We start from the raw sequence: 27,038 nt of genomic DNA on the forward strand, positions 1-27,038 counted from the left end.
CGTGCTAGCTTTTCTCTGGGAAACCAACGGGCTTAAGGTACTAACTGCAGAAACGAGCTGCTAACGAGTGATGCGATGGGTGTGGCGCTGAGAGCCGGACCGAGGCCCACAGAGAGGACAGGGCCAGCGAGGCCTTCCAGCCCGTCTGACCTCTCACTGTTCGAATTGCTCGTTTCCCCTAATTCCTCCTCCTCTTCCGTCTGTGCCGCCCGGGCAGGGACCCAGGAAGGGGACTGGATTCGGGCGGGGCAGCTGCGTCCGAGGCGCCATGGGTCCCTTCAGCTCGATCTGGGCCGGCACCGAACGTCTCTAGTGTGTGAATGTAGGAGGGGGGCCGAGAGCCGGAGCCGGGGGCAATTCCAGGACCCCAGGAGGCATAGGGGTGCGTTGGCCTTGTCCCCCTCAAACACTCATGTCCTAACCATCCAGCAGCGTGGCTCTTCTCCCCGGAGGAACAGAGATGGAAGGAGTCAGCCAAACCAGGGCATCTGGCCTCAGGCCAAGAGAGAATGACACCCTTCCTCTCACTCCCAAGTGCCGGCCCTGACCCTCCCTCACCTGCGTACACACGGCGTGGCTCAGGCCCGGCCACACCTGGAGACTCCCCAGAATGGATACCACGTGCCCACCCGCCCACTCCTCTGCCCCGAGAGCCGGAGAGCCACGGGTCTTACCAGGTCCAGGTCAAAGCGGATGAACTCCAGCCCAGACACCAAGGTCAGGAAGAGAGTCAGGTGGTCGTGGCTGCAGACCAGGGCATTCCTGTGAGGCACGGAGGGGACGGTGGTGGCGCTGGGCTGGGGTCCAGCTCGCCCTCCCTCGCCAACAAGCCCGCTGTGTTGAAATGCGACATGTGACACCCCTCTCCCTGAGGGCACCCGGCTGGAGGCAGCTTCACCCACCCCTTCCCAGCCTCCCTGCTGGGTTTGGGCCACACGGCAAGTTCCCGCCAGTGTCTTCAGATCTGGGGCCTGTGGCGTAAGGCCCAGCTGGCTCGCAGCAGCTGCTATAAATACTCGGATCCTACAGCGACCCCAGCAAAGGTTGCACATTCTAGTCTGGTCTGAGGCCCGGGGAGAGGATCAGGCGGGGGCAGAGCACCAACACAGGAGCCCAGCCGGAGCCCTGAGCTCCTGGCACCAGCCGGGCTCGGAGGGCCCTGTGGCCGGCACTGACGTGTCCTCAGCAGGCAGTGCCAGGCCGGGCCTCTGAGGGGGCATACCACGGTGTCTGCATGTGGCAAGAGCCTGTGGGACGAGGCGCCAGGGCAGCTCGGGGGCTGCGGGGACAGACCGGGCACTCACTTGACGTAGTACTTGTGCAGCAGGCCCAGGTTCTCCTGGAATAGCCGCAGGTAGCTCTCCAGGGAGTTCTCGTTGAGGGCCAGGTACAGCCAGGCCCGGCCTGCAAACAAGGGCAGGAGTCACTGGGAGGAAGGTCTGCCAGGGCGCAGTGCATGTGCCGGGCACGGGCAGGGAGCAGAGACAGCGCGGGGGAGGGGACCATGCACGCCAACAGCCTCGCCTCCTCCTGGAGGGCCATGACCCTGAAATCTTTATTTTCCCGGTGAGCCCCTAGCTTGTGGCTGCCCAGAAAGCTGGACAAAGAGGGCAGATTTTAAACTCCAGGGGGTTGATAAAGGCAAGGATTCTACACGACCCTGCAGGCGAACACTGATCCTCACTCAAGGAGGGAAGCGAGACCCGTTATGTGCTCGGCTGGGGTTCTCTTCAGTATCCCTCTCCTTCACCCCAGACTCGAGGCTCCCACAGACTGCCGTTCGCAGGGAGGACGGGTCTCTGGAGGGCACTGGCATTGGGGGCCCCACTGCCTCTGGACATCGCACGGGACTGGCTCCCGGGGCTGACCAGGAGGCCGCACCTAAGCCCCGAGCCACCCACAGGGAGAGCGGAGCTGGCCCTTCCCAGCATCCACCTGCACTACTCACTGCGCCCCAGGTTGGTGGCCACGTGCTGCAGCACCTCGATCTGCCTGATGGCCTCTCTGCGGGTGAAGTGCAGCACGAGCACCCAGTAGCCAGAGGAGAGGTCCTGCAGCCTGAGGAGAGGACAGGAGCTGCTGACCCTGGGCAGGGCTCCCGGGGAAGGTGCCGGCAGGGGCCCACCAGCTGCGTCAGCCGTGAGCTCAAGGCCAAGAGCCATGGCTTCCCGGCGGGACCCACAGGCGCCGTGCCTCCCCATGTCGCCTACTCCTTCTCCCCCTTCGTGTGCCTGCTCAGAGACAATTTACCCGGATAACCACAGACGCCTGCGGCCCACCTGAGCGAGACACATTTCTCTCCGCCAAGGGAGGGAGCAACAGAAGGCGGACGAGGCCGGGGACTTCTCTCCGGAGGCCGCGCATGGCCCGGCCGTGCCCTGTGCTGCCCGCCGCCTCCTCCAGCTGCCCAGCTTACCCGTACAGCAGGGCGTGGTCCAAGTGCTCACACAGGCGCTGCAGCACCTTGTCGTGGTTCCGGATGGCAGGGGTCTCATCTTCACACGCCGCGAAGTAGCTCTGCAACTGAAGGGGAACAACCACCTTAGATCGGAGATGGAGACAGAGGAGGCCACAGGAGCCCGGGAACCGAGAAGGTGGCTGAGAAAACCAGTCGAATGGCGTCTTCGTGGTGACCGAGAGGGGGTCCGCCTCCATCTGCCTGCACTGCTGCCCGTCCTGCACTGCAGGGTCCAGAGCCCAAGGCTGTGTCCTTGCAGCTCAGGCCCCTCAGGCTCTGCCAGGGGCTTTGCATGCGGGGGTCTCAGGTGGTACCAGGGTCCGAGCCTGGGTCACCGAGCTACACAGCCCCAGGGTTGCCACCTAGAATGTTATTACCCACGTAAACGAACCCCGTGCCCAGTGTAAATGCCCCCCCCCCGGATTGTGCCACACGAAGGCCTTGCTCCAAGCTGCTCCTCTGGAAAAGCTAAGGGCTGATGGGCTGGGGCACTGGCTGCCACGGTCTCCGTGCCAGCCTCTGGCAAGGATCTGCCTGAGGAGCCTGACGAGGCTGGACACGGACCTGGGAACATGCCAGGCTCATGGCAAGCCCTACACCAAGGGGGACACTGTCCTCAGGTGGACAGATACAAGATGTGGACAGCGGGCGGGACGAAGTGCAGCTCCGAGCAAACGCCACCCGGCTGGCGAAGGTGAGGGCAGCTCGACCCGCTTAGTGACGGTGAAGAAAGCCCAGATATTTGTGGGGGTTTATTTATTTTTAATTTGTGGGTTTAAAAAAAAGTCTTTATTGACTTTTAGAGAGAAAGCAAGGGAGAGGGAGAGAGAGAAACATCGATGAAAGAGAAACAGCATTGATCAGATGCCTCCTGCCTGCCCCCTACTGGGGATTGAGCCTGCAACCTGGGCATGTGCCCTGACTGGGAATCGAACCAGCGACCTCTTGGTTCACAGGCTGACGCTCAACCACTGAGCCACGCCGGCCGGGCAAAAGCCCAGGTATTTGGACTGAGTTCTCTGCAACCAGTTAGGAGGCAGGAGCCCCTTTCAAAGAAAGCCCCAGGCGCCGAATTTGCACCTTCATTTCAGCCATTCTCTCGTCTGCTGTTGCCCTTGCCATGGCCTGAGGGGGAAGGACACGAGGGAAGAGCACATCCCTGTTCGCTCAGTTCAGGTTTAAGCTCTTGGCACCGGACAAACCTGCTCTCAAGTGTTTCTGAAGCCGCAGTGGAGGCGGCAGCAGGCGAGACGCATCAGCCACACCAGCAAGCACGCGCTCCTGGAGAGAGGCCCCCATCCGGCCGCACCACAGAGACAGTCTCTCCGTGGCCCAGAGCCGCAGGCCTGCGGGCCAGGGCAGGCTCAGGCAGGCAAACAGCCCAGGAGGAGAGGTTTCCAGGACGGACAGGAAGAGCAGTGAGCCCGTGAAAACCACACGACTCCCTGGCAGCAGCGGCCGAAAGCCTTCTGTGCACTTGACTCCCGAGAACCACACCGCCAAGATCCGCGGTTGTTTTTTTTAATTTCAAAATCCAAGGAGATCTGAGGTCAGGGGCTTAATGTTAGAGCCAGAGCACCCTCGGAGATGGAGTGTGACTCCCGAAGTAAAAGAGCAAAACAGGCCTATCCACCTTCTTCGCTGTGAAAGTAGCCATGCCCACTCTCCCACTTGAAAACATGGACAAGTTTTAAATTTTTACTCATTTATGTTTAAACAGAGAAGGTGACTGAAGCCACCTTCACTATGACGTTTAGCTAAATGAGGGAGCCACGGCTAGAACGCAGACTCCTTTCTCAGGTCAAGGTACCTTAAAAAAATTATTCCTCCCCGGCCGGCATAACTCAGTGGTTGGGTGCTGACCTATGAACCAGGTCACGGTTTGATTCCCAGTCAGGGCACGTGCCCGGGTGGTGGGCTCGATCCCCAGTGTGGGGCGTGCAGGAGGCAGCCGATCAGTGACTCTCTCTCAACATTGATGTTTCTATCTCCTTCTCCCTTTCTCTCTGAAATAAATTAAAATATCTTCTTAAACAAAATTATTTCTGAGCCAGCTGCTGTCAGGCTGGGCTCAGGGGTGGGGGTGGTGCCAGAGGGGCCTGTCTGCTCCCCTGGCTCCTGGAAGTTCGAGGCCCGGGGACCCATGGAGGGAACCGCGGTGAGAACCGTGCCTTTGCTTGAGGGAAGGCGCTAGGACGCAGCCCGTGCCTAGTGCTATTTTGGGAGCAGCAAAGGCCTTCCACTGATGAGTGTGGGTAAGCTATAAGCGCAACGATTTCCTTTTAATGCACATTTTAAATCAAGCCAGCCACAGATGCTGGTGATGTGCAGATTACTGTCTTTTCTACTAAAGCAAGAACAGACTCCGTGGCTCCTGCATTAGCATGGCTGTGTCCTGGAGAAGCTCGGCATGTTTTATTCCACTAATGTAGTCTCCTCACAGTAAAAAAAAATTATTCTGGAAACATTTGCTCACCCTAAGAATGCGAGTGACATGGAAGTGGATATAATTATGAAAGCCGCCTGCTCCCTGTTCCTCACTGTCAACAGCTTGTGTGTGTGTGTGTCCTCCCAGCCCTTTCCCTGCATACACAGATTTTATTTAAAAAAAAATATTTTATTGATTTCAGAGAGGAAGGGAGAGGGAGAGAGAGATTAGAAACATCAATGATGAGAATCATTGATCAGCTGCCTCCTGCACGCCCCCTACTGGGGATCGAGCCTGCAACCCGGGCATGTGCCATTGGCCGAAATTGAACCCAGGGCCCCTTCAGTCTGCAGGCCGATGCTCCATCCACTGAGACAAACCAGCCAGGGCCATGCACAGATTTTAAAAAGTGAAATAGGATCATACTGTACTCATTGTTCTGAAAGCTGCTTTTTCTTAACAATACATCAGAGGTATATTTCCATATCACTACAGCCACATCCACTGTGTTCTTGCTCATAGCCACACTGTATTCTACCATGGGCGGCACCATGCTTTAACCATGGTTAGACATGGCTACTGGCTCCAATGCTCTGATATTGCACAAAATATTGCGACGAGCATGGTGGATCCCCGTGTGGGTGATATGCCCGGTGGGTGCTCAGCGTGGAACTGCGGAGCTAAAGAACACGCACATTCACCATGTGGCTGGAGCCGGCCACTGGCCTGTCTAAACGGTGGGTCAGTTTCCACACCGACCAAGCTGGCCAACACAGGATGGAATTAGTCAATTTCTGCTGCTCCAATCGGTGAAAAACAGTGCTTAACTGCTCTAAGTTGTGTCCCTCTGATCACTAATGCGGTTGGGCAGCTTTATTAGCCATGGGTATCTCACATTTCTGTGACGCGCCTATTCATAACCTCCCCAGTCTCCTGGCTGCTGGGCTTTGCTTATCTGCTGCGGCTCTTTTTTTTTTTTTTTTTTTTAAATATATTTTATTGATTTTTTACAGAGAGGAAGGGAGAGGGATAGAGAGTTAGAAACATTGATGAGAGAGAAACATCGATCAGCTGCCTCTTGCGGATCCCCTATTGGGGATGTGCCCGCAACCAAGGTACCAGAATCGAACCTGGGACCCTTGAGTCTGCAGGCTGAAGCTCTGTCCACTGAGCCAAACCGGTTAGGGCGCGGCTCTTTTTTTAAAAAAAAAAAATCATTATTGTTGAAAGTAGTATATACGCCCCCCCTCCCCCATCTGCTGCAGCTCTTTATTCGTTAAGAATTTAACCGTTTGTTGCACTGTTTTCTGTTTTGGGGTGTGTTTTTGTTTGTTTGTTTCTCAGTCTCAACTGACATTGAAACTTTGCTTTTGGTGTGTTTTTTCCTATTGAGAAATTTTAATTTTTTTATGTAGTCAAATCTGTCAGTATTTTCCTCTATAGTTTCCCATTTCCCCCAGCTCTTCAGTTGCACTATTCACATTTCAAATGCTCAGAGACCACGTGTGGCTGGAGGGTACCCTGCTGGACGGAGCAGACACAGACGTCCCATCACTGCAGAAAGCGCTGAACAGCACTGGTGTGGAGGAGCGAACGGTATAAAGTATGGGAAAGGCTCAGCACAGGTCCCGGTAAACAGCCAGTGCTCAACAGACATGAACCCAGACCATGAGGAATAATGAACTCACGGTCTTCGTCAAACTGATAAGACAGCACTTGGCTAGACGTAAGCTCAGGTAAGAAGACAGAAGGTGGCTCTCCTCTCAGGACTGATCTGCTCTCCGTTCACGAGCAGGTGGCTCCAAGGCCTGTCCTTCAACCGCTCTCACAGCAGGTTGATAAAGATTTCCCACGATCTCAGGGGACGAGGAGAGTCTGAATCAATGCTGCCACTCAGCAGAGCCCTAGAGAGGAGCAGGAAGAAGAAGGGGAACCCCTATGGATCAAGGTCAACAGCCCGAGCTCCTGCGTGGGGAGCTGGTCAGTGATGCATGACATCAAGGCAAAGGGCAGAGGTATTCAGCAGGTGGCCACTCACTGCACCAGTCAGACCAGAGGCTCTGGAAAAGCAAGGAGTGGGAGGAGAGCAAGATGGAATGCATGAGGGCTCCTGAGCAACAGGAGGAATGGAATGAGTAGAATGAACACAACTCAGCCTGGAAGTACAATGACCACCTCTCTTCCAAATTACTCTGCGGTCACACACACCGCCTCCTGGCAGAGCTGACACCGGCTACAATTACAACCATCACTTACTGAGCGCTTATTAGATGCACTAAGAAGGAGGCAGATGGTTAAGAGCGTGGATTCCGGGGTCAGACAACTTGGAATTGAATGTGGGCTCTGCTACTCACTCACTGTGTGACCTTGGGCAAGTTAGCTAACCTCTCCAAACTCGGTTCCCTCATCTGTAACATGGGCTTAGGAATAGGACCCTCCCCCCTCCCCATAGGTTGCTGTGAGGGTTCAGATACTCCCTATGTCATAGCAAGTGCATGACACCTTGCAAACCCTTCATAAATGTAGCAGCAATGATGACTCACGTTACAAAGACTATTTACTGTAGTCATCACAGCACCCCCATAAAACAGGTCACAGCGCTAGTAAGTGGCAGAGCCTGATTTTAAATTGTTTTCACCTGTGCTGGGTTCAAGACACCCCCTAAATGAATAATATATATAAAATGTTAGAGTCTGCTCTAATATGTGGTAGGAGAACCCAAGAGAGGCAGTCCCCTCTCTTACAGTCGCAGGAGCTAAAAAGCGCCACGGTGGACAAGCTCTGTGTCCTCAGCTCTGCTTCTTGGAAGATGGAACAAGGAGAAAAGCCAGACAACTTGGCCCCACTGGTGTGGCTCAGCGGTTGAGCATCGACCTATGAACCAGGAGGTCGAGGTTCAATTCCCGGTCAATGCCCAGGTTGCGGGCTCGATCCCCAGTGTGGGGTGTGCAGGAGGCAGCCGATTAATTATTCTCTCTCATCATTGATGTTTCTGTCTCTCTCTCCCCCTCTCCCTTCCCCTCTGAAACCAATTAAAAATACATATGTATTTTTTAAAAGACAGCTTTCCCATTACCCCCTCCCTCCTCTTGCCACACGCGGGCCCCTCCCCAGGGTCCCAGGGCGGGTGCGTGTGGTTTGGCTAATGCAAGCCGCAGTGGCCCGGGGAGCAGCTCCCCCACTTCTGGGAAGAAGTCCATCCTGCCGCTCAGACTGCCAAGTAGTTCTGAGTGTTTCCTTCCGTCCAGAGAATTTCAGAGCAGGGGTCGGCAAACTGCGGCCAGTGGGTCCACCTCCTATGCTTGTAAATAAAGTTTTACTGGAACACAGCCACGCCCATTGGTTTTGTATTTCCTTCAGCTGCTCTCGTGCCATGGCGGGAGGGGCGCAGACGCAGCGGGTGCTGTATGGCCTGAGGAACTCACATGTTTACTACCGGCCTTTACAAGTGAAGGAGGTTTCCAAAGGTGGGCACGAGCAGTCGTCGGGTCACCTTCCCCCAGAAAGGGAGGTCACAGAGGGAAGTGGCAAAGGGGGGCCTGGGAACCTCGGTGAGAGCAACGTGAGCGAAGGGGGAGGGACGAGAGCCTGGAGGGGCTGCCGGGAAGGGACGGGGGTTACTTGGATCCTGCTTCAAGCACATGAAGCATTTTTAAAGTGAGATCCATGAGGCCACTGGAACTTGAAAACTTGGTAGATATTTGATGGTACCGAGGAAAGATTAGCATTAAAATTCTAAAGGTGTGACTGTGGTGCTGGCTTAAGTGAGGAAAAGACCCTCATCTCTGAGCAGTGTTTACTGATGTGATGGGTACCTCTGCTTCAAAACAGCGAAGGGAGGGGGTTTCGCAGACACAAGACAGTCGTGAGATGAGAAGAGCTGCCTGTGGACTTCTGTGAATTATAAAGTATTGCCTTTTTGGTTAGGAGAGCGGGGCAGAGAGGAAGAATGGAGGAAGGAAGAAGAGGAGAGGACCCTCTGAGCAGTTTTGCCGAAAAGATGGCAAGAAAATGGGGGTGGAGTGAAAGTGAAAAAATCAAGTCCTTGGGCGGGAAAGACAGGATGGCCCCAATGCGAGCCCAGATGCGGGGGGTCGGGGCGGGCCTGCTGTGAGTGGTGGTGGGAGCAAGAAAAAGCTCTCAGCGGAGGCGTATCTAAAAATACGCAAGGTCAGCCCTAGCTGGTTTGACTCAGTGGATAGAGCATTAGCCTGCAGACTAAAGGGTCCCAGGTTCCATTCCAGTCAAGGGCACTTGCCCGGGTTGCAGGCTCAATCCCCAGTAGGGAGCATGCAGGAGGCAGCCGATCAATGATTCTCATCATTGATGGTTCTCTCTCCCTCCTCTCCCTTCCTCTCTGAAATCATTAGAAATATATTTAAAAAATAAATAAAAATAAGCAAGGTCAGCTGAGGATGAAAAGGATTAAGACAAAGTAATAACAAGAAAAGAGCTGTGGTTCCCCTAACTCAGGCCTGTTCTCAGACCACACCCTGGGCTGGCCCAGCTGCTCCTCTCTCCCCGCTCTGATGCTCTGGGTGCGCTGGGGCACCAGGCGGGGAGCTGGCCAGGCCACCCGACTCTCGGAGCCAGGAGGATGGTGCTCCCTGCCCAGCACACTGGGAGGACTGGCCGGCATGACTGTGCCAGACCCCGTGGCTGCGGGGAAATGTGGGTGACAGCTCCAGCCAGCCAGAAATGCCTGACTCAGAGCATGTTAATCAGGGCGAGTCCCACTCTGTGCTCTGAGCTGCCACTGCCCGGCCCTCTAGGTCCTCCTGTCTCTTACAGACACACAACCACAAATCAATTCCTAGTCCTAGGCTGGTACTAAGAAATCCTTCCAGAGTTCGTCCCTAATAGATAACCCCAAGGCAGCGGTGAAGGAGTGGAAGTGGCCACATGATAATAAGACACTACAGGTGCCCTACTTTCTTCCTCCCTCTCGGGTGAGACTACAGAGGCTGTGGGGCTGCCCAGTAAGATTCCAGATGGGAGACCTGGAATCTAACTCTGCTACCTACTCAGCGCTGCTCTGTGGGGCGCCCACGCACATTCGCGGGCAGGATGGAAAGCCCCGCCCCAGCGACGGGAGAGTGCACACAGGGCTGGAGAGGCGGAGACAGGGCTGCAAAGGCGCCTGTGCGGACTGGCCGACAACTGTGCGGCCCAGTGCTGGGCCTCCTCCATCGCAGCTCAGTACACAGAGGGCTCGGACCGCTGGGTGCTGCCGGGGAGGCATCGCCAGGGAACAGCAGCCTCCCTAGTGGCTCCATGCCATCGGATGTATTTAAACAACAGGCAGCTTAGAACAGCTGCAGCAGGCCGAGCCTAGGAAGTGGAAATCCAAAAGCAGAAAAGACCCCAAATGAAGGAAGGGTGGGCTGCCACCTGACCGGAAATCAGCTCTTTAAGAAAAACAACACACACACACATACACATTTGATTTCAGAGAGCAAGGAGGAGGAAGAGATAGAAACATAAATGGCCCAGCCGGTGTGGCTCAGTGGTTGAGCATCGACCTATGAACCAGGAGGTCACGGTTCGATTCCCAATCAGGGCACATGCCTGTTTGCGGGCTCGATCCCCAGTGTGGAGCATGCAGGAGGCAGCCGATCAATGATTCTCTCTTATCACTGATGTTTCTATCTCTCTCTCCCTCTCCCTTCCTCTCTGAAATCAATAAAAATATTTTTTTTAAAAAGAAAGAAGCCCAGCCGATGTGGCTCAGTGGTTGAGCGTTGACCTATGAACCAGGAGGCAGCCAATCAATGATTCTCTCTCATCTCTCATCGTTGATATTTCTATCTCTCTCTCCCTCTCCTTTCTTCTCTGAAATCAATAAGAAATATTAAAAAAAAAGAGAGAAAGAAACATAAGTGATGAGAGAGAATTATTGATCGGCTGCCTCCTGCATGGTCCCTACCTGGATCGAGCCCACCCTTCCTTCATTTTTCTTTTTTGCTGTTGGATTTCCACCGCAGCTGGGCATGTGCCCTGATTGGGAATCGAACTATGATCTCTTGGTCCATAGGTCGACGCTCAACCACTGAGCCATACCGGCCGGGATGGAAGTCAGCTCTATTAAAAATTAAATCCATGATGGCCCTGTTACATGAGCTCAGCTCAAATGCAGAGCCACCCTGAGCTGCAGGACCCTCTAGGCCAGTGATGGCGAACCTTTTGAGCTCGGCGTGTCAGCATTTTGAAAAACCCTAACTTAACTCTGGTGCCGTGTCACATATAGAAATTTTTGGTATTTGCAACCATAGTAAAACAAAGACTTATATTTTTGATATTTATTTTATATATTTAAATGCCATTTAACAAAGAAAAATCAACCAAAAAAATGAGTTCGCGTGTCACCTCTGACACGCGTGTCATAGGTTCGCCAGCACTGCTCTAGGCCAAGCATGTCAAACTCAAAGGCTAACATGGGCCAAATAAACAAGACATGCGGCTGTGAGTTTGACACGCTTGCTCTAGGCCACCTGATCCCCGAGGGTGCCTCCACGGGTGCTGCTGCGGGTGCACGGCCAGCCAGGGACGAGCCTTGCGGGAAAGGCACTGCTTGCCTTGCCTTTGGAATTCTATTCAGACTGTGGCGACTGCGTGTGATATCACTGAGTACCTTTCCGGTTGGGATGTCCCCAAACCTTGATGCCTGGACTCCCTCAGGGAGCAGGACCCTAAGAGGGCCCACCCACGTCAGTGGCAGCTGCCGGAGGGTTGGTGTGGCTGGAGCTCCCCAATGTCCCCTTCAGGTGGCCACCACATCAACGGACACAAGTGAACAAATACATAAAAAATAAGGCGGGCAGGCTGGCGTCTCCCAGCAAAGCTTCTAAGAGCAATAGCACCTCTTTTCCACGATCTGAGGGCTAGAAGGCCAATGCCAACAGCGTTTCTGTGAAGATTCTCCACTGGAACCTAAGACAAGGCCGGGTGCTGGCCGGGCTGAAGAATTTCAGCATCGAAGAGCAGAAGAGCCCATAGAAACCACTGAGTTGCTAAGCGGAGTTTCCTGGAGGAAACTCATTCAGTGAGAATGCCCTGAGCCGCAGGGGTGTGAGCAGAGACAGGCTATCAGTGAACGGAACTCTGACTTCTCAAACTGCTGAAAACCGGAGAATCGCTTCGCCCAGTGATGGCGAACCTTTTGAGCTCGGCGTGTCAGCATTTTGAAAAACCCTAACTTGACTCTGGTGCCGTGTCACATATAGAAATATTTGGTATTTGCAACCATAGTAAAACAAAGATTTATATTTTTGATATTTATTTTATATATTTAAATGCCATTTAACAAAGAAAAATCAACCAAAAAAATGAGTTCGCGTGTCACCTCTGACACGCGTGTCACAGGTTCGCCATCACGGGCTTAGCCAGACCCGCATTTTGCAGGCAGGGAGCCTGGGGCCCAGGGCGGTGAAGCGGCTTCTCACGGCTCCTGGCTTGGCCCCGGGTCCTTCTGTTTCACTGCAGTCTTGGCCAGGTGTGCGCCGACGCCACAGAGGGAGCTCCCCTGCTCCCATCCCACCTGGGGATGAAGCGAAGGCCAGGGCACCTGCTGGAACCATGTGCAGAGTGCTCATCCCACACCTTCCTGAGGAGGGCAGAGCAGTGGGCCCGTGGGCCATTCCCAGGGCTCTGTAAAATGCCAGTGTCCTAATCGCTTCCTTCCTAGACAACGTGAGAGTGTCAGAGGCTTTGCCTGCTGGGTGCCCACTGCCCCACCAACCCAGGCAACCACAGCGCTCCTGACTTACTGTCCTAATTTTAAGATCCCTGAGATCCCACCCCACATTAGCCTGGAAGATATTTCACGCCCAGAGACAATCAATGACAGTAGATTATAGAACTAGAAATCTCAGAAACCACCCCTGCACGAGAGCCAATCAGAGGTCCTGGTCATGAAAAACACTGCCCTTCGGCCAATGCCCCTGCCCAGGATGGACTCGTGCCCAGGCTGGGCGACATCCTGGGGCTGGCTGGCACCCCACACGTGGGGTCGTCATGAAGCATGTGCTGTTGTTTACCAGGGTGAAATCAATGCTTCTTAACCATGCCTTCGCCACTCATACCCCCGTGTCCAGCTTTCTTTCCCGCCTCCCCGGTCACTGGGCATGAGCCTGTGGCTGGGGAGCTGGCGGGCCCTCTTTGATTGGCAGCTCTGTTGAAAGACCTGCAGGGGAAAGGCCCAGAAAAGCAGATACTTGGATTTCGTTCTTCTAAGCTTCCTCTGGGCGCCGGAACAGTGACAGCAGAAGGGGGCTGGCTGGCGGGCACAGATCTCTCGGGTCCTGTGACAGAACGTGGAGTGCAAAAGCAGACAAGTGCTTCTCCTTCCCGGAAGGGGCGTGCCCAGCCCCAGGTTCTAGGATTGCTCTGCCTCTGAACTCCGCTGGGCCTTGACCTCTTGTGGAGGAAGCAGGACTCCCTTCAGATGGGGGAGGGAACGCAGGGGCTCTGCCAAGAGGCAAACACCAGGGGCCAGAGGCCACCCCAAGGCCTGAAAGAACACGCATGCACGGCTCTATTCCGGTCCCACCCCGTGCTTTTGCCGCTGGGGTGGGAGCAGGGGCTGGCAGAAACCCTGCGCGCGCTTTCTGAGCGCTCCACGTTCAGTGCACTCTTGGCTTTTTTTTGGGGGGGGGGGGGGGGGCGTTCCCAAAGCCTCATTTTAATCAGTCTTTCGAAGCCTGGAGCCTTCACTGGTTCTGTGTTCATCTTTCACTTCCCCCTTCCCCTGCTGCATCTACTGCATGATCGTATGCGTGCTTCCCCACCCAGCAACCACTCTGCTGCTCAGGAAAATGGCCACCCAGTCTCTGTCTAAATCACAAGATTAGATGGGAGTGGTCAGAGCTGCCCCATGGACACGGGGACCCTGGCCTGTGCAATGCAGTCCGAGACTTCAGAGGTTGAAAATGTAAACACAGAGTTAGGAGGCACAAGGAAAACCCCACGGGTCACCAGGCCATCATGGTGGTTACAGGACACGAGGGCCCGGGGTTTACGCCTAAGACACTGTGATCTGTTTAAGGGCAGTATCTCCTTCCAGAGAGTAAGCCGCCAAGGGGACAGGGACGTGGTGGGTTCTGCTCGCTGTTGATTCCTGGGACTAGAAGAGAGCTCAGCACAGCGCAATCACTCAACAAAATATCTGTTCAATGAGGATGGAGGACTACCTACAAGACTGGCCTACGGTTATAATTTCAAGACAAACGTTATGGAGATGGAAAAGGGTCAGAGAAACGGAAAGGGATGAGCTAGAACCATGGTTCAAGCCCGGCTCTGCCCCTCATGAAGCTACGGTCTTGAGCAGCTCCTCTCCCTCAGTATTAAACAGGGATCATGACTCATCCGGGAAGTGTGCTGTGAGCCTGACGGAGGACATGGGTATGAGCAGCAGGTGCATAAGCAGCAAGTTAAAGTGAAGGATGCTCTGGCATTATTACCGCCCCCTCCCCGCCCCTCTCAGTGTGTTTGTACATTTCATGCCACCGTAGTTTAAGACCAAAAATAAAGAACGTAGGGTGAAAGTGTAAATGGAGGTTGACAACTTACAAAAATTAAGATTTGAGGTTTTTGTGGATTTCAACTCTACAATAGTCTCTTCCTTGTTCTCAAACATTACTGGGTTTCTCAGAATCTCTTAGTTCCAACGACAATGACCCAGGGAGGAAGGGAGATTATAGGAAACGAACACTTTCTTCCTTGTGTATTTCTACAATGTTGTCAACACTTCAAAGGAACAGGGAAAAAAGATACATTACAAAGACATCACACGGGGAGAATGTCCGTGTGGCCGGGCCAGCCACTTTGCCAGGGAGAGAGAGGAGGCTCCCAGGACCCCAGGCGGTTATAACAACCGAGAGATCGATGACCTGGCCTTTCGGCTCCAGCCAAATGGACTCACCCAGAACCTGTCCTTACTCGCCACTCACACAGTTCTAGGACGTTCTAGGACGTTCTAGGTCACTCGCACCAGGAGTGCGCAGCAGCAGGAGGAGAATGGGGCTGGGAAGGAAAGTCCACCCAAACCAAGGATGAGAGCCCTGGGCCCAGCGGTGGTCACTCCACCTTGCACTTGGGGCTCCGGGTCCCAAGCGAGACACCGGCTCTGGCAGCAGTGAGGCCACCAGGAGAGCTTTTCATCCAAAGGGAGCAGAGACCCACTGCCTTCCTCAGACGTAAGGGCACCGCCAGCTTCAATGGCACCATTCTACTGCCAAGCTGGAACGTCCTCATGCCTGAGATGAGCACCAAAGACTCAAGGGGGAGGAATGACCCACCCAGGAGCCCACAGTGAGTACAAATGCCAATCTCCTTCTTCCCACAGTGCTCACTCCCATACCAGCTCCTTTCTTTCCACATAAAAACACGACTTCGCCACTCCACCCCTTACTCAACATTAGTTTCCAGGCCTAACATTTTTTCCACCAGCAACAGATTTTCAATTTTGCTGGGAATTTATTTTCATAACTAGAGGCCCGGTGCATGAATTTGTGCACCAGTGGGGTCCCTTAGCCTGGCCTGTGGGATGGGGCCGAAACCAGCTCTCCAACATCCCCCGAGGGGGTCTCAGATTGTGAGAGGGCACAGGCCAGGCCAAGGGACCACACCGGTGCACAATCGGGACCGGGGAGGGACATGGGAGGTTGGCCAGCTGGGGAAGGATCCCAGAAGGATCTCCAGGGCGTCGCTCAGTCCCAATTGGCCAGACCCCAGCAGCAAGCTAACCTACTGGTTGGAGCATCTGCCCCCTGGTGGTCAGTGCAAGTCATAGCGAGCAGTTGAGCGGCCTTAGCATATCATTAGCATATTGCACTTTGATTGGTTGAACAGCCAACAGGTCAATCAGACACTTAGCATATCAGGCTTTTATTATATAGGATGGGCTCCACCTGGATGAGTTTGGGCTTTTTTGGGGTGGAGGTGGGGGGGTGGGGGAGGCTGTGGGACTCGCCACTGCTCCACCTGAAACTCGGAGTGGTAACTGTGACTACAGAGAGACAGCTGTAGCCCACCCCGACTGACAGGGGCCGCCTGTCTATGTCCAACCCCAAGTGCAGGTGAGTTTCTGCCAGGCCTTCAATCATCTGGATGGGCCTCACGCTAGAGCCAGGCAACAGAGAAAGAGGGAGGACTGCCTAGCCTATTTGGCTCAGTGGGTAGAGCGTCAGCCTGCAGACTAAAGGGTCCTGGGTTCGATTCTGGTCAAGGGTACATGCTCATGTTGTGGGCTCAATCCCCAGTAGAGGCATGCAGGAGGCAGCCGATCAATGATTCTCTCTCACCATTGATGTTTCTATCTCTCCCTCTCCTTTCCTCTTTGAAATCAATAAAAATATATTGAAAGAAAGAAAGAAAGAAAGAAAGAAAGAAAGAAAGAAAGAAAGAAAGAAAGAAAGAAAGAAAGGGAAAGAAAGAGGGAGGACCACAGTCACAAGGCTTCAAACAGAAACCTAATGTTAGAGAAGCATTTTGTAAAAGGAGAACCATCTTAAAATGGAATGGGCAGGGCCGTTCACACTTCTCCCCTGGCATCTAACACCAGGCCTGGGTGGGGTCACCATGGGGTCAGGTGCACAAGCCTGGGCCGCCTGGTTGGGGGTCTCTGGCCCCTCACATCCCTCACTAGACAGCCTCTGTTCAGCGAGAGGAGAGGCGCAGAGAAGTAGCTGCTGCCAATGTCAGGACGCAGGCAGGGAAAGAGGAAGCGAGGAGAAGCAGCCCGGCCCTTCGCCTTCAGTTTATAAAAAGCGTGTGTAGATATTCTTTTCTTTAGAGCTTTGCCCAAGTGACTTTTTTAAGATTCTAAAAACTCTAAATAGAGTTTTTCCATGAAACCAGAGAGCACAAAACTATTGATTGAAACCAAATGGTCAATATAATTCCCACATTTATCTGACTACCAGGCCTGGTCTAGGCATGAGCTGCCCTAACGGTTCATTTCTGGCAGATCTAAGCGTCTGAAGGAGTGGAAAAATGGGAACGGGGAAAGCCCACGCCCCACACAGCACTGACAGGCTAGATGGGAGATGGGAGAGCTGCTGCTCATTCACCAGCTGACCGACGGGGAGAGCCCTGCCCAGGAAGGCTGTGCCTGGTCAGACAACCTCGCTCTGGGCGGGACACTGGTTGCCCCGGGCGAGGGAAGGTTGCCACAGCCCAGCAACATTCCCCGAAGAGCGTGACTTTATCAAAATTCATTTCTGTACCCTGCTCAAGGGGAGCAGACTTGGGGCTGAGGAGACGGAGGACAGGGGTCGCTTACTTTTCCTTTCATACGCTTCCGAGCTCTTTGGTTACTTTTTAAAACAGCTACTCATTCTCTAGTCCTAGGCAGTGCCCCTTGCTGGATGCAATGTCACCTCCTTAGGCAGGTCTTACTGACACCTCATCCACAGCACACTCCCTGGCCAATTACTGATCACATTCTCCTGCTAAAGACTTGTCGCTGTCTGAAACTATCATTTTTTTAAAATATTTTTTTTGATTGATTTCAGAGAGGATGGGGGGGGGGAGGGGAGAGAGAAAAAAAATCAATGATGAGAGAGAATCATTGATCGGCTGCCTCCCACATGCCCCACATGGAGCCTGCAACCTGACATGTGCCCTGACGGGAATAGAACGGTGACCTCCTGGTTCATAGGTTGATGCTCAACCACCGAACCACACCGGCCAGGCTGAAACCATCTTTGTAGAGGTTCGGCTACTCATTTCTCCTCCTCCTGCAATATCCACTCCATCAGGCCAGGATCTTATCTGCCTCGCTCGCTACTACCCTCCCTCCTAGGGCCCAGGACAGTGGGGACAGATGGAAGTGATCATGTTTTGAATGTATGTATGTATGTATGTTTGAAAACCTGAATACACGGACATATGATGGGATTGACAAGTGTCCACATTCACTCCACAAGCCTCACAAAAGGTGCTCACACACAGGTACAACAGAGGTTTGGTTAACTGGACCGGTCGCACCAATGTCTCTGAACGGGACCCCTAACCTACCCCCGCGAGGACTTCTCCATGTGAACACACATGTGCACATACAAAAGACGGCCTGCCCACTCCAGCCTGCTGCCTGGAGCTGTAGTGAAGGTTTACTGGAACACAGACATGATTGGGCTCTCTGAGGCTGCTTTTTTTTTTTTTTTCCTACCAGGGGAGACCTGAGTAGTTGCGCCAACGACTGTATGTGCTGAAAATATTTACCATCTGGGCTTTTAAGAAGTCTGACAGACCCTGAGCTTGCAAAAAATAGGAAAGTGTAGTGTTACGACTCTGCCTGCCCAGCTGGTGTGGCTCAGTTGGTTGAGCGTTGTCCTGTGCCCTGAAAAGTCACCAGTTCAATTCCCGGTCAGGGCATGTGCCCGGGTTGTGGGTTTGGTCTCCAGTCAGGGTGCAGAGGGAAGGAAACCGATCAACGTTTCGCTCTCACATTGATGTTTCTCTCCCCCCCCCCCCCCCACTTCCTCTCTCTCTAAACTCATTAAAAACATTTTTTTTAAAAAAGAGTTTTCCTGGCACTGGCCAGTTCGGCTCAGTGGATAGAGTGTCGGCCTTCGGACTGAAGGGTCCTGGGTTCGATTCCGGTCAAGGGCATGTACCTTGGTTGAGGGCACATCCTCAGTAGGGAGTGTGCAGGAGGCAGCTGATCGATGTTTCTCTCTCGTCGATGTTTCTAACTCTCTATCCCTCTCCCTTCCTCTCTGTAAAAATATCAATAAAATATATATTAAAAAAAAATAAAGTTTTCCTGAAAACTGCATGAGAGTACGTGCAGAGTTGCCACAGACACTCACAGGTAAAGATGGCAGCTGTGTTTTATTTAGGCCCCGTTATGTGCTAGGCTTTTGCTGAATGCGCTGTGTGTTGTCCCCAGCAATTTCGTTCTCATTACAATACCACGAGTAAGCTGTGACTGCTGAGGCTGACTGAGGTCCATTTGCCGGGGTCAGCATGGTCCGTGACAAACCCAGGATTCAAACCCAGATCCAGGTCTGTGCCCTGACACCTGGTTTGTATCCACTGTGCTGGACAGCTTCCAGGGAGAGCACTTTCCAGCCCCCGCAAGCCGCGCCCTCGGACACTGGTCCGTCTCCTCGCTGTCCTCAAAGTCCCCCGGACACCCCCACTTCCTAGGGGGTACTTAGGCCGCTCCTTCTATCGTGAATGCCAGCTTCCTCTCTTTCTCTGAATTCCACCCATTTGTCAGACTCAGTTAAGCCCTCCTCCTCTGGGGCTTCTCCTTCCGTAATGATTTCTGAAATTCTCCCTCCAACCAATGTACAAGCTGTCGGGGCGAGGAGATTGGGTGGGGGGGACAGAGGCTGCCTCTCACAGCCAAAGCCTTCGCTCACAGGGCACCTGCATCAGCAGACACGGTCCTCAACACCGCAGCTTCCCCCTGGAGGGGGTGCTATTCCGTTAGCACCACGGGCCGACGCAAAAGGCCTTTGATTCGGAGGTTTCTCTTGAACTATGAACAAATCAGCAACCACAAGCTCTATTATCCGCGCCTGGGATGTTTCTGCTACTCTCTCCCTTTTGAGAACACGTGGAACTTGCTTTCACTGTGACCATTTTCATTGATCTGCGCTCCCTATTAAACTCTTCTCTCTCTTTAATCCCCTGGGAACCCACAGGTTCCCTCGGATCCCGGTGGCTAACAGCTGCCTCACCTCTCTGGTGTCACAGTGCGTGTTCACCATCACAGAATCCAGGTGGGAAGATAGCTGAACTTACCAACAGGCTTGGGGAGAGGGGTTGTATACACTTGGGGGTGAAGCGGCTGGGAGGGGAACCTGGAACCGGAGAGGGGGGCTTCTGGGATGACGGCTATGTTCTGTTCCTGGATCTAGGTGCTGCGTATGTGAACGTTTCCACTCTGTGAGAACTCACCCAGTATAGGCATATTCTACTTTGATAAAAAGTTCTAAACTACCCTCTCCCAACACAGTTATACACAATGAATCCTTAATTTTTTTGCAGAAATACACCTCATTTTTTCTTTTTAAAATTTTTTTTAACAACTATATATTTTTATTGATTTCAGAGGAAGAGAGAGGGAGAGAGAGATAGAAACATCAATGATGAGAGAGAATCATTGATCAGCTGCCTCCTGCACGCCCCACACTGGGGATGGAGCCCGTAACCTGGGCATGTGCCCCGACCAGGAATCTAACTGTGGCCTCCTGATCACAGATGGACAACCACTTACGCTGCAGACTGAGCCACAGCAGCGGGGCCACATCTCATTTTCTTTATGCAACAAGGATCCGTAGACCATTTCACTAGTGGTGGATGGAAGAAAAAGGCGGAGCCACTCTCACGGGCTGGATAACAAGTGTAAGTGACACTGGTGTTCCAGAGTAGATCTGCCCCCAAGACCGCAGCCCGCACCGCCTCCTGCTGCAAACAACCAACGGATTCCTATGAGAAGCAGATCCTCAGGAAACCAAAGGCACCTCATGGTGCAAGAATCATAAAACAGTTCTCTGAGACACAGCACACAAAGGAAGCAGGCGGCAAGTCCAGAGGGTTGTTGTACAACAACCTTTAGGTGGCGAAGCACTAAGCCGTCTTCAGATCTTATAAAAGTAAGGAATTAACTCCATGACAAACAAACAGAAACAATGACCACTTAGCTACACACTGAACATGTGTCCCCCAGGTATAGAGGCTGAAGTCCTGACCCCCAATGGGGTGGGATGAGGAGTTGGGCCTTTGGGAGGTGCTGGGTCGAGGGTGGCAGCCTTACCAAAGAAACCCGGAGAGCCCCCACGCCCCTTCCCCCTGTGAGGACACGGAGAGAGCAGTGGTCTTCGCCCGGAGGAGGGGAACTGTGACCAATAAGTGCGTGTTGTTTTACAGCCACCCAAACAGACGAAGACAACCTACCCACTGAGACCGGGTCAAGCATCGTGCCGAACACTCTACATACATCCTCTCCTTAACTCTCCAAAACAACCCTGATTTATCCCTGCTTTACAGGTGGACAAACCGAGGTGTGGCGAGGCGGAGGAACCTACCCAATATTACAGGGTTATTAACGGGCAGGGCAGGGGTTCAACCCAGGCGGCTAGACTCCAGAATCCATGCCCCATGCCAGGATGCCAGTCAGTCAGGCCCTCCCTGGCAACGCACCCAGGGATGGGTTTCCAGGTTTCTAGTGTGCGACTTGCATCGTCTGGTGTTCATTACGGCTCAATAAAACGTGCCTGTCCCAGCCCATGCAATGATAAGAACTTTGATAACTCCTTCACAATTCACTCTGATTTCCGGAGCGTGTCTCTGCCTTCAAAAACATCCATGTTTACACTGATGACAAAGTGTCCCTGTCCGCCGCCTTGATACCTGGAAACCCAAAGACGCAAGGCCTGGCCTACCTGAGGCCGTAACCAGCCCAGATCAGATTAGTAAAGTCAGCAATCTTTCCCTTCCATTGCGAAAGACGTATTGCGTTTTAACAGTCTTGGCTCATTCTGCATTCCTTGGGTAGGCAAAACCTACACCCCAATCGCCTTAGCAAAGCTGGGGGGGGGGGGGCGATGAGAGAAATAAAACTTCGGTTGGATGCCTGCAATGTAACTTTTAGTTGTGCTTTTTAGAGGGATATGTTAGTAAGAGCATTTCCAATCTTCTTTTTAAGCCACGCGGACCTTCACAAAAGGTAAAATCGCTCGCCTATGGTACTACTTTCGAGGCATTTAAATGGGGAAAAGCTATTTAAATATAACGGTTGACTCCATTAACTTCCTTCATTTGGTGTGTTGGAGTGATAAAATCCTCGGACGAGCCCTCCACCCCGTCACCCCACCCGCACCCCCCAGTTTCTGAGACTGAGACGGGTGATGGAGGAACTCAAGTCGAAGAACAAAATCCAGCGACACCCTGAAATGCCTGTCGGGTCTAGCCTGGTTGTACCGGCTAGCATTCTACCTTCTAGACGGGACCCTTTCCAAGGAGCTGACTCCCGCTGCCGGCCGCGCGCCCCGCGGTAGGGAATGTGTTCTTTCCACCTGGAGATGGGCCCACGGTCGCAGCGGCTGGGAGCCCCACGCAGCGCGTGTCCGCGGTGTCGCTGGGTCCTGGGGGTCCGCAAACAAATGCACGCCAGGGCGCAGGCTCCGAGAAGCCCCTCCAAACTGCCGGTGATCGGGAGACTTCCCCGGAGCCGGGAGCCCGGGCCGCCCCTGGCCGTGCGAGGCGGGGGGACGCCGGGTGCAGGGACGCGGCGATGCTGCGCGGGGTCCCCCAGGGCTTCGCCGCGGCTCGAGGGGGGCGGGGGGGGCCGGGACGGCGGGGGCAGCGCGGAGGATGCTGAGCTCGACTCCGTCCTTTAAAAATAGCCCGAGGCCGCGCTCACGTGAGCGCCCCGCGCCCCGCGGCGGCCGGGCGGGCGGCGGGCAGGGCGGGGGCCCGACGGGGCGAGCGGGGGCCCGGCCGGGGGCGAGCGGGGCGGGCGGGGCGGACGGCCGGGCGCCAGGCCGCGCTCACCTTCTTCACCGACAGCGAGATGTTCTCCAGGATCCGGTCCTTCACCTCCCGCGGCTCCATGGCGCCGCCGCCCCGCCGCCGCCGCTTCCCGCGCCGCGGGCCCGGGGCCGCCGCCAACCGCTGCGGCCGGCCGTGCGGGGGCTCCGTCGTGCCGGCCGCGGGCCCGGCGCCCGCCCGGCCTCGCCTCCCGGCCCCTCGCTCCGCGGCCCGGGCTCCGAGCGCCGGCGGGAAGGAGGCCGCGGGCGGCGGCGGAACTGATGTCAGCGGGGCGGCGCCTGGGGGCGGGCGCGTCCGGGGCCGGGGACCCGGGGACCCGGGGACCCGGAGGCTCCCGTCCGCGCGCAGACCGGGGACCCGACACCCCACTCAGTCCTCTGACCCCGGAGACTCCCATCAGCGCCCAGACCCGGGGACCCGACACCCCGACACCCCACTCAGTCCGCTGACCCCGGAGATTCCCATCAGCGCCCATACCCGGGGACCCCGACACCCCACTCAGTCCTCTGACCCCGGAGACTCCCATCAGCGCCCAGACCCGGGGACCCGACACCCCGACACCCCACTCAGTCCGCTGACCCCGGAGATTCCCATCAGCGCCCAGACCCGGGGACCCGACACCCCGACACCCCACTCAGTCCGCTGACCCCGGAGATTCCCATCAGCGCCCAGACCCGGGGACCCCGACAGCCCACTCAGTCCTCTGACCCCGGAGACTCCCATCAGCGCCCAGACCCGGGGACCCCGACAGCCCACTCAGTCCACTGACCCCGGAGACTCCCATCAGCGCCCAGACCCGAGGACCCCGACACCCCACTCAGTCCTCTGACCCCGGAGACTCCCATCAGCGCCCAGACCCGGGGACCCGACACCCCGACACCCCACTCAGTCCGCTGACCCCGGGGACCCGACACCGCGACACCCCACTCAGTCCACTGACCCCGGAGACTCCCATCAGCGCCCAGACCCGGGGACCCCGACACCCCGACACCCCACTCAGTCCACTGACCCCGGAGACTCCCATCAGCGCCCAGACCCGGGGACCCGACACCCCGACACCCCACTCAGTCCGCTGACCCCGGAGACTCCCATCAGCGCCCAGACCCGGGGACCCCGACACCCCGACACCCCACTCAGTCCTCTGACCCCGGAGACTCCCATCAGCGCCCAGACCCGGGGACCCGACACCCCGACACCCCACTCAGTCCGCTGACCCCGGGGACCCGACACCGCGACACCCCACTCAGTCCACTGACCCCGGAGACTCCCATCAGCGCCCAGACCCGGGGACCCCGACACCCCGACACCCCACTCAGTCCGCTGACCCCGGGGACCCGACACCCCGACACCCCACTCAGTCCTCTGACCCCGGGACCCAGAGACTCCCATCAGCTCAGAGACCCTGGGGACCCCGGAGACACTCACATTATCTGTCCGGCCAGCTGAAGACTCAGCCTGCAGACCCCCCCAACACTCTCCCCTTCCTTTTCTTATAATTTATTTTTTTTACTTTTTTATTTATTGATTAATTGATTTTAGAGAAAGAGAAACATCTATTTGTTGTTCCACTTATCTATGCATTCATTGGTTGATTGTTTTTTTTAATCCTCAGCCAAGGATATTTTTCCCACTGATATTTTGGAAGAGTGGAAGGGAGGGAGGGAGACATCAGTCCCACAGGGAGAGACACATCAAGGGTGGCCTCCTGCAGGCGCCCCCAACTGGGGGACTGGGGCAGGGATCCACCTGCAGCCCAGGTACCTGCCCTTGACTGGGAATTGAACCCTTCGGAGCCCAGGCTGGTGCTCTAACCACTGAACTCGCTGGCCAGGGCCACAGAGACGGCTGCCATGCTGGGACCCCAGACCCCCCCCAGTGCACAGACCTAGGCCCCAGGCACTGAGGAGCCTAGAGACCCCAGCACCCCACCTTGACCTGCCCACAGCCCACAGCCCCCTGGCCCTCACTGGCCACCCTGGCCCTCCAGTCCTCAGTTCCTTACCCTCAAGCTCAGTCCTACACTTTCAGGCCATGTCAGGTCCTTGGTGCCCCTCCCCCCCCCAAACACCCTCTACTCCACCTGCAGCGCCCCCCCCCCCCCCCCCCGCCCTTCCTCCTCTCACCATCCCACTGCTTCAGGGTCACACTCCCTGTGGGCGCCAACTCCCTCAGCCTGAAACCCACAGCACTGCTACCCCTCCCCCACCGCTCCCCTCCCCCTCCCCCACCGCTCTCCTACCTGGCTCGCTTCACTCCTTTGATCCCAAATAAATATATTCCTTTAGTCTCTCCTTTTTATTCTTTTTTCAAATGTCAATATATACTTATTTTTCACTTCCAAAAAATTTAGATATAGCTGACATAACATTAGTTTCAAGTATGCAACACGATTCAAGACAAGTATATATTGCAAAATGATCACTCCCCTTTTTATGCTTAAGACACCCCATTTCTCAACTTCAGCTCCCCAGTTTTTCCTCTTCTCTGCTGAGGTTACCCCTCCCGCCGCCTCCCACACTTAGTCACCCTGGCACCTACCTGAAACACTGATCCTACAGCTTGTTCTAGTCATGGGTGGGGAGCCTTTTTCCTGCCAAGGGCCATTTGGGTATTTGTAACATAATGATTTCTCTGGCCTTATACAGCCCCGGTCCTTGCTGCCCCTCCCCACCTCCAAAACACCCTACTCCCCTCAGACATTCCCCATCCCTGTCCTAGATGGGCCGCACCCCATACACACCCAAGATCCCCCCCCACCCCTCAGTTTCTCCAGGGGACACCCAAGATGGCAGTAGTTATTTTATTTTGTTTTGATGTGACTGAATAGGGGACGAGTGTGTGTCAGGAAAAGGAAAGAGAACCAACTACTTGAGAAACTGGGCTCGCCGCATTCTGTCACCACCTCACGACCCAGGGCGAGAGCTGCTCGTGGGAACGATGATGGCGATGATGACGTGTTGGATGCTGACTTGTACCACACACTGAACCGAGTGCCTACATTTGTCTCATGGATCCTCCCAGCATTCCTGTACAGATGACATGGGGGGATGGGCTAATTTGCCTAAAACCAGACAGCACATGGGGGAGCCCAGAAACCATTTGTATCCTTTTCTGAGCTAAAGATCCCTTTTCATTTCTTCATGTTATTCTAGGAGGTGACCCCTTTGGTCTAACCAGTGGTCGGCAAACTCATTAGTCAACAGAGCCAAATATCAACAGTACAACGACTGAAATTTCTTTTGCGAGCCAAATTTTTTAAACAAACTATATAGGTAGGTACATTGTTATTAACTTAATTAGGGTCCTCCGAAGGCTTAGGAAGAGCCACACTCAAGGGGCCAAAGAGCCGCAGTTTGCCGACCACGGGCCTAACCCTTTAGGGAAGGAAGTAAGATCTCTAAACCCAGGGCATTTTCTAATTAGTTTAAAAAAATTAAGAGATGGCCTCCGTGGAGGTGGGCAGGGGCAGAATGACAGGTGGGGATGGAGGCTGCAGCTACTGAACGGGTGGAGCAGAGGCGGAGAGCAGAGGACACATCGCTTTGAATGAGGAAAGAAACAGTCGGGTGTCTGAAGTGTTTGTGGCGAGGAGGAGGAAAGCCAGCTCGAATGGCCAGTCTCATAGCTGTGGTGCACTCCCTTCCTACTCCACCCGCGTTAGGGTGCGTACAGGCCCCAACCTGTTGGGTGCAACCCCACTCATGAGAAGCCATTTAACCCGGAGTGGAACCAACTGGCTTTGTCATTCCGCTGTGAAGCAGCAAGCCCTCTCTGGGCAGCACCCTCTGCCGGGCGCCACCTTCCTGCCATGTTGCGTGGGCACTTGACAGCTCCCACCGGTAGGCGTTTTCATCACTTGGCTGTCCCCCTGTGCTGTGAGGTGATGGCATTTCTGCCCTATTGCTTTCGTCGTCGCACACCGGGTAAGGTCACAATCAACTTTTTACAACCTGCCGGAGCAGCATCCGGTCTCACGGCCTATCAAATCCCTAAGGTTTTCGTGGGTGTGAGAGTGGGTGGGAGAAGACAGTCTTAATCTCACAAGGCTTTTGGCAGGAAAGGGGAGAGGGGGGCCCCGTGTGGGTGTTCACGTGCAGGTAAAGGTCCCATGCCTGGAACTTAAATGTGGAATCCATCCTTGCCTGTCAAACACACGGCAATTCAAACGCAAACAAACACCCACAACCAGGACGCCTATCAATCCTGTTATGGGGCGTCATTTACACTCACAATTGAAGCCCAGTCATTTATTGCACAACCCTCGGCTGGTCATATGTGAAGGGCACGAGACTCTGAGGCATCGGAATCAAAAGCTTCGACTGACTCATGCGAGGGCCTCGAGCAAATCACTGTCTTCGTTTCCAAATCAGTGACACAGGAACAATGATTTCGTTGTTGTTGTTCCTCTTCTCCTCTTCCTCCTCCTCCTTCTTCGTTTAATTTTGTCCTCACCTAAGTCTCCGACTGCTGAACTCCATCCGACGAAGGACGAAGTTGGGGAGAAAGGCAAGATCCTAGAGAGACCATAGCCCTGGCCCACGTCTCCGTTACACTTCTTCCTGAAGCTGTGCTGTGCCTCCGAGAGGAAGCAGAAAGTAATTCTGGCACCTTCATCCTCGCATCCTGAAAAGGTCATTGGACAGGACT

The 27,038-nt window shown here is 54.7% G+C and overlaps 1 protein-coding gene across 7 annotated transcripts in view; it reads right to left on the reverse strand.

Annotated features, from left to right (window-relative positions):
* The window catches only part of PLEKHM2 (pleckstrin homology and RUN domain containing M2), a 34,928-nt gene extending 12,223 nt beyond the window's left edge, over positions 1–22,705 (reverse strand). The window contains exons 1-5 of one of the 7 annotated variants that reach the window (XM_059691154.1): positions 22,395–22,705; positions 2,417–2,523; positions 1,949–2,058; positions 1,305–1,404; positions 675–762 (exon numbers count right to left, since the gene is read on the reverse strand). In XM_059691154.1, the coding sequence (XP_059547137.1) occupies positions 675–762; positions 1,305–1,404; positions 1,949–2,058; positions 2,417–2,523; positions 22,395–22,454 (465 nt within the window). In that variant the 5' untranslated portion in view covers positions 22,455–22,705. Of the gene's footprint in view, positions 1–674; positions 835–1,304; positions 1,405–1,935; positions 2,059–2,416; positions 2,524–22,394 lie in introns of all 7 variants that reach the window. The other 6 variants (XM_059691149.1, XM_059691148.1, XM_059691147.1 and 3 more) reach the window with 6 other exon arrangements.
* Positions 22,706–27,038: the final 4,333 nt, after the last annotated feature.

The sequence above is a fragment of the Myotis daubentonii genome, chromosome 3, assembly GCF_963259705.1.
Source record: "Myotis daubentonii chromosome 3, mMyoDau2.1, whole genome shotgun sequence".
Taxonomy (NCBI): domain Eukaryota; kingdom Metazoa; phylum Chordata; class Mammalia; order Chiroptera; family Vespertilionidae; genus Myotis; species Myotis daubentonii.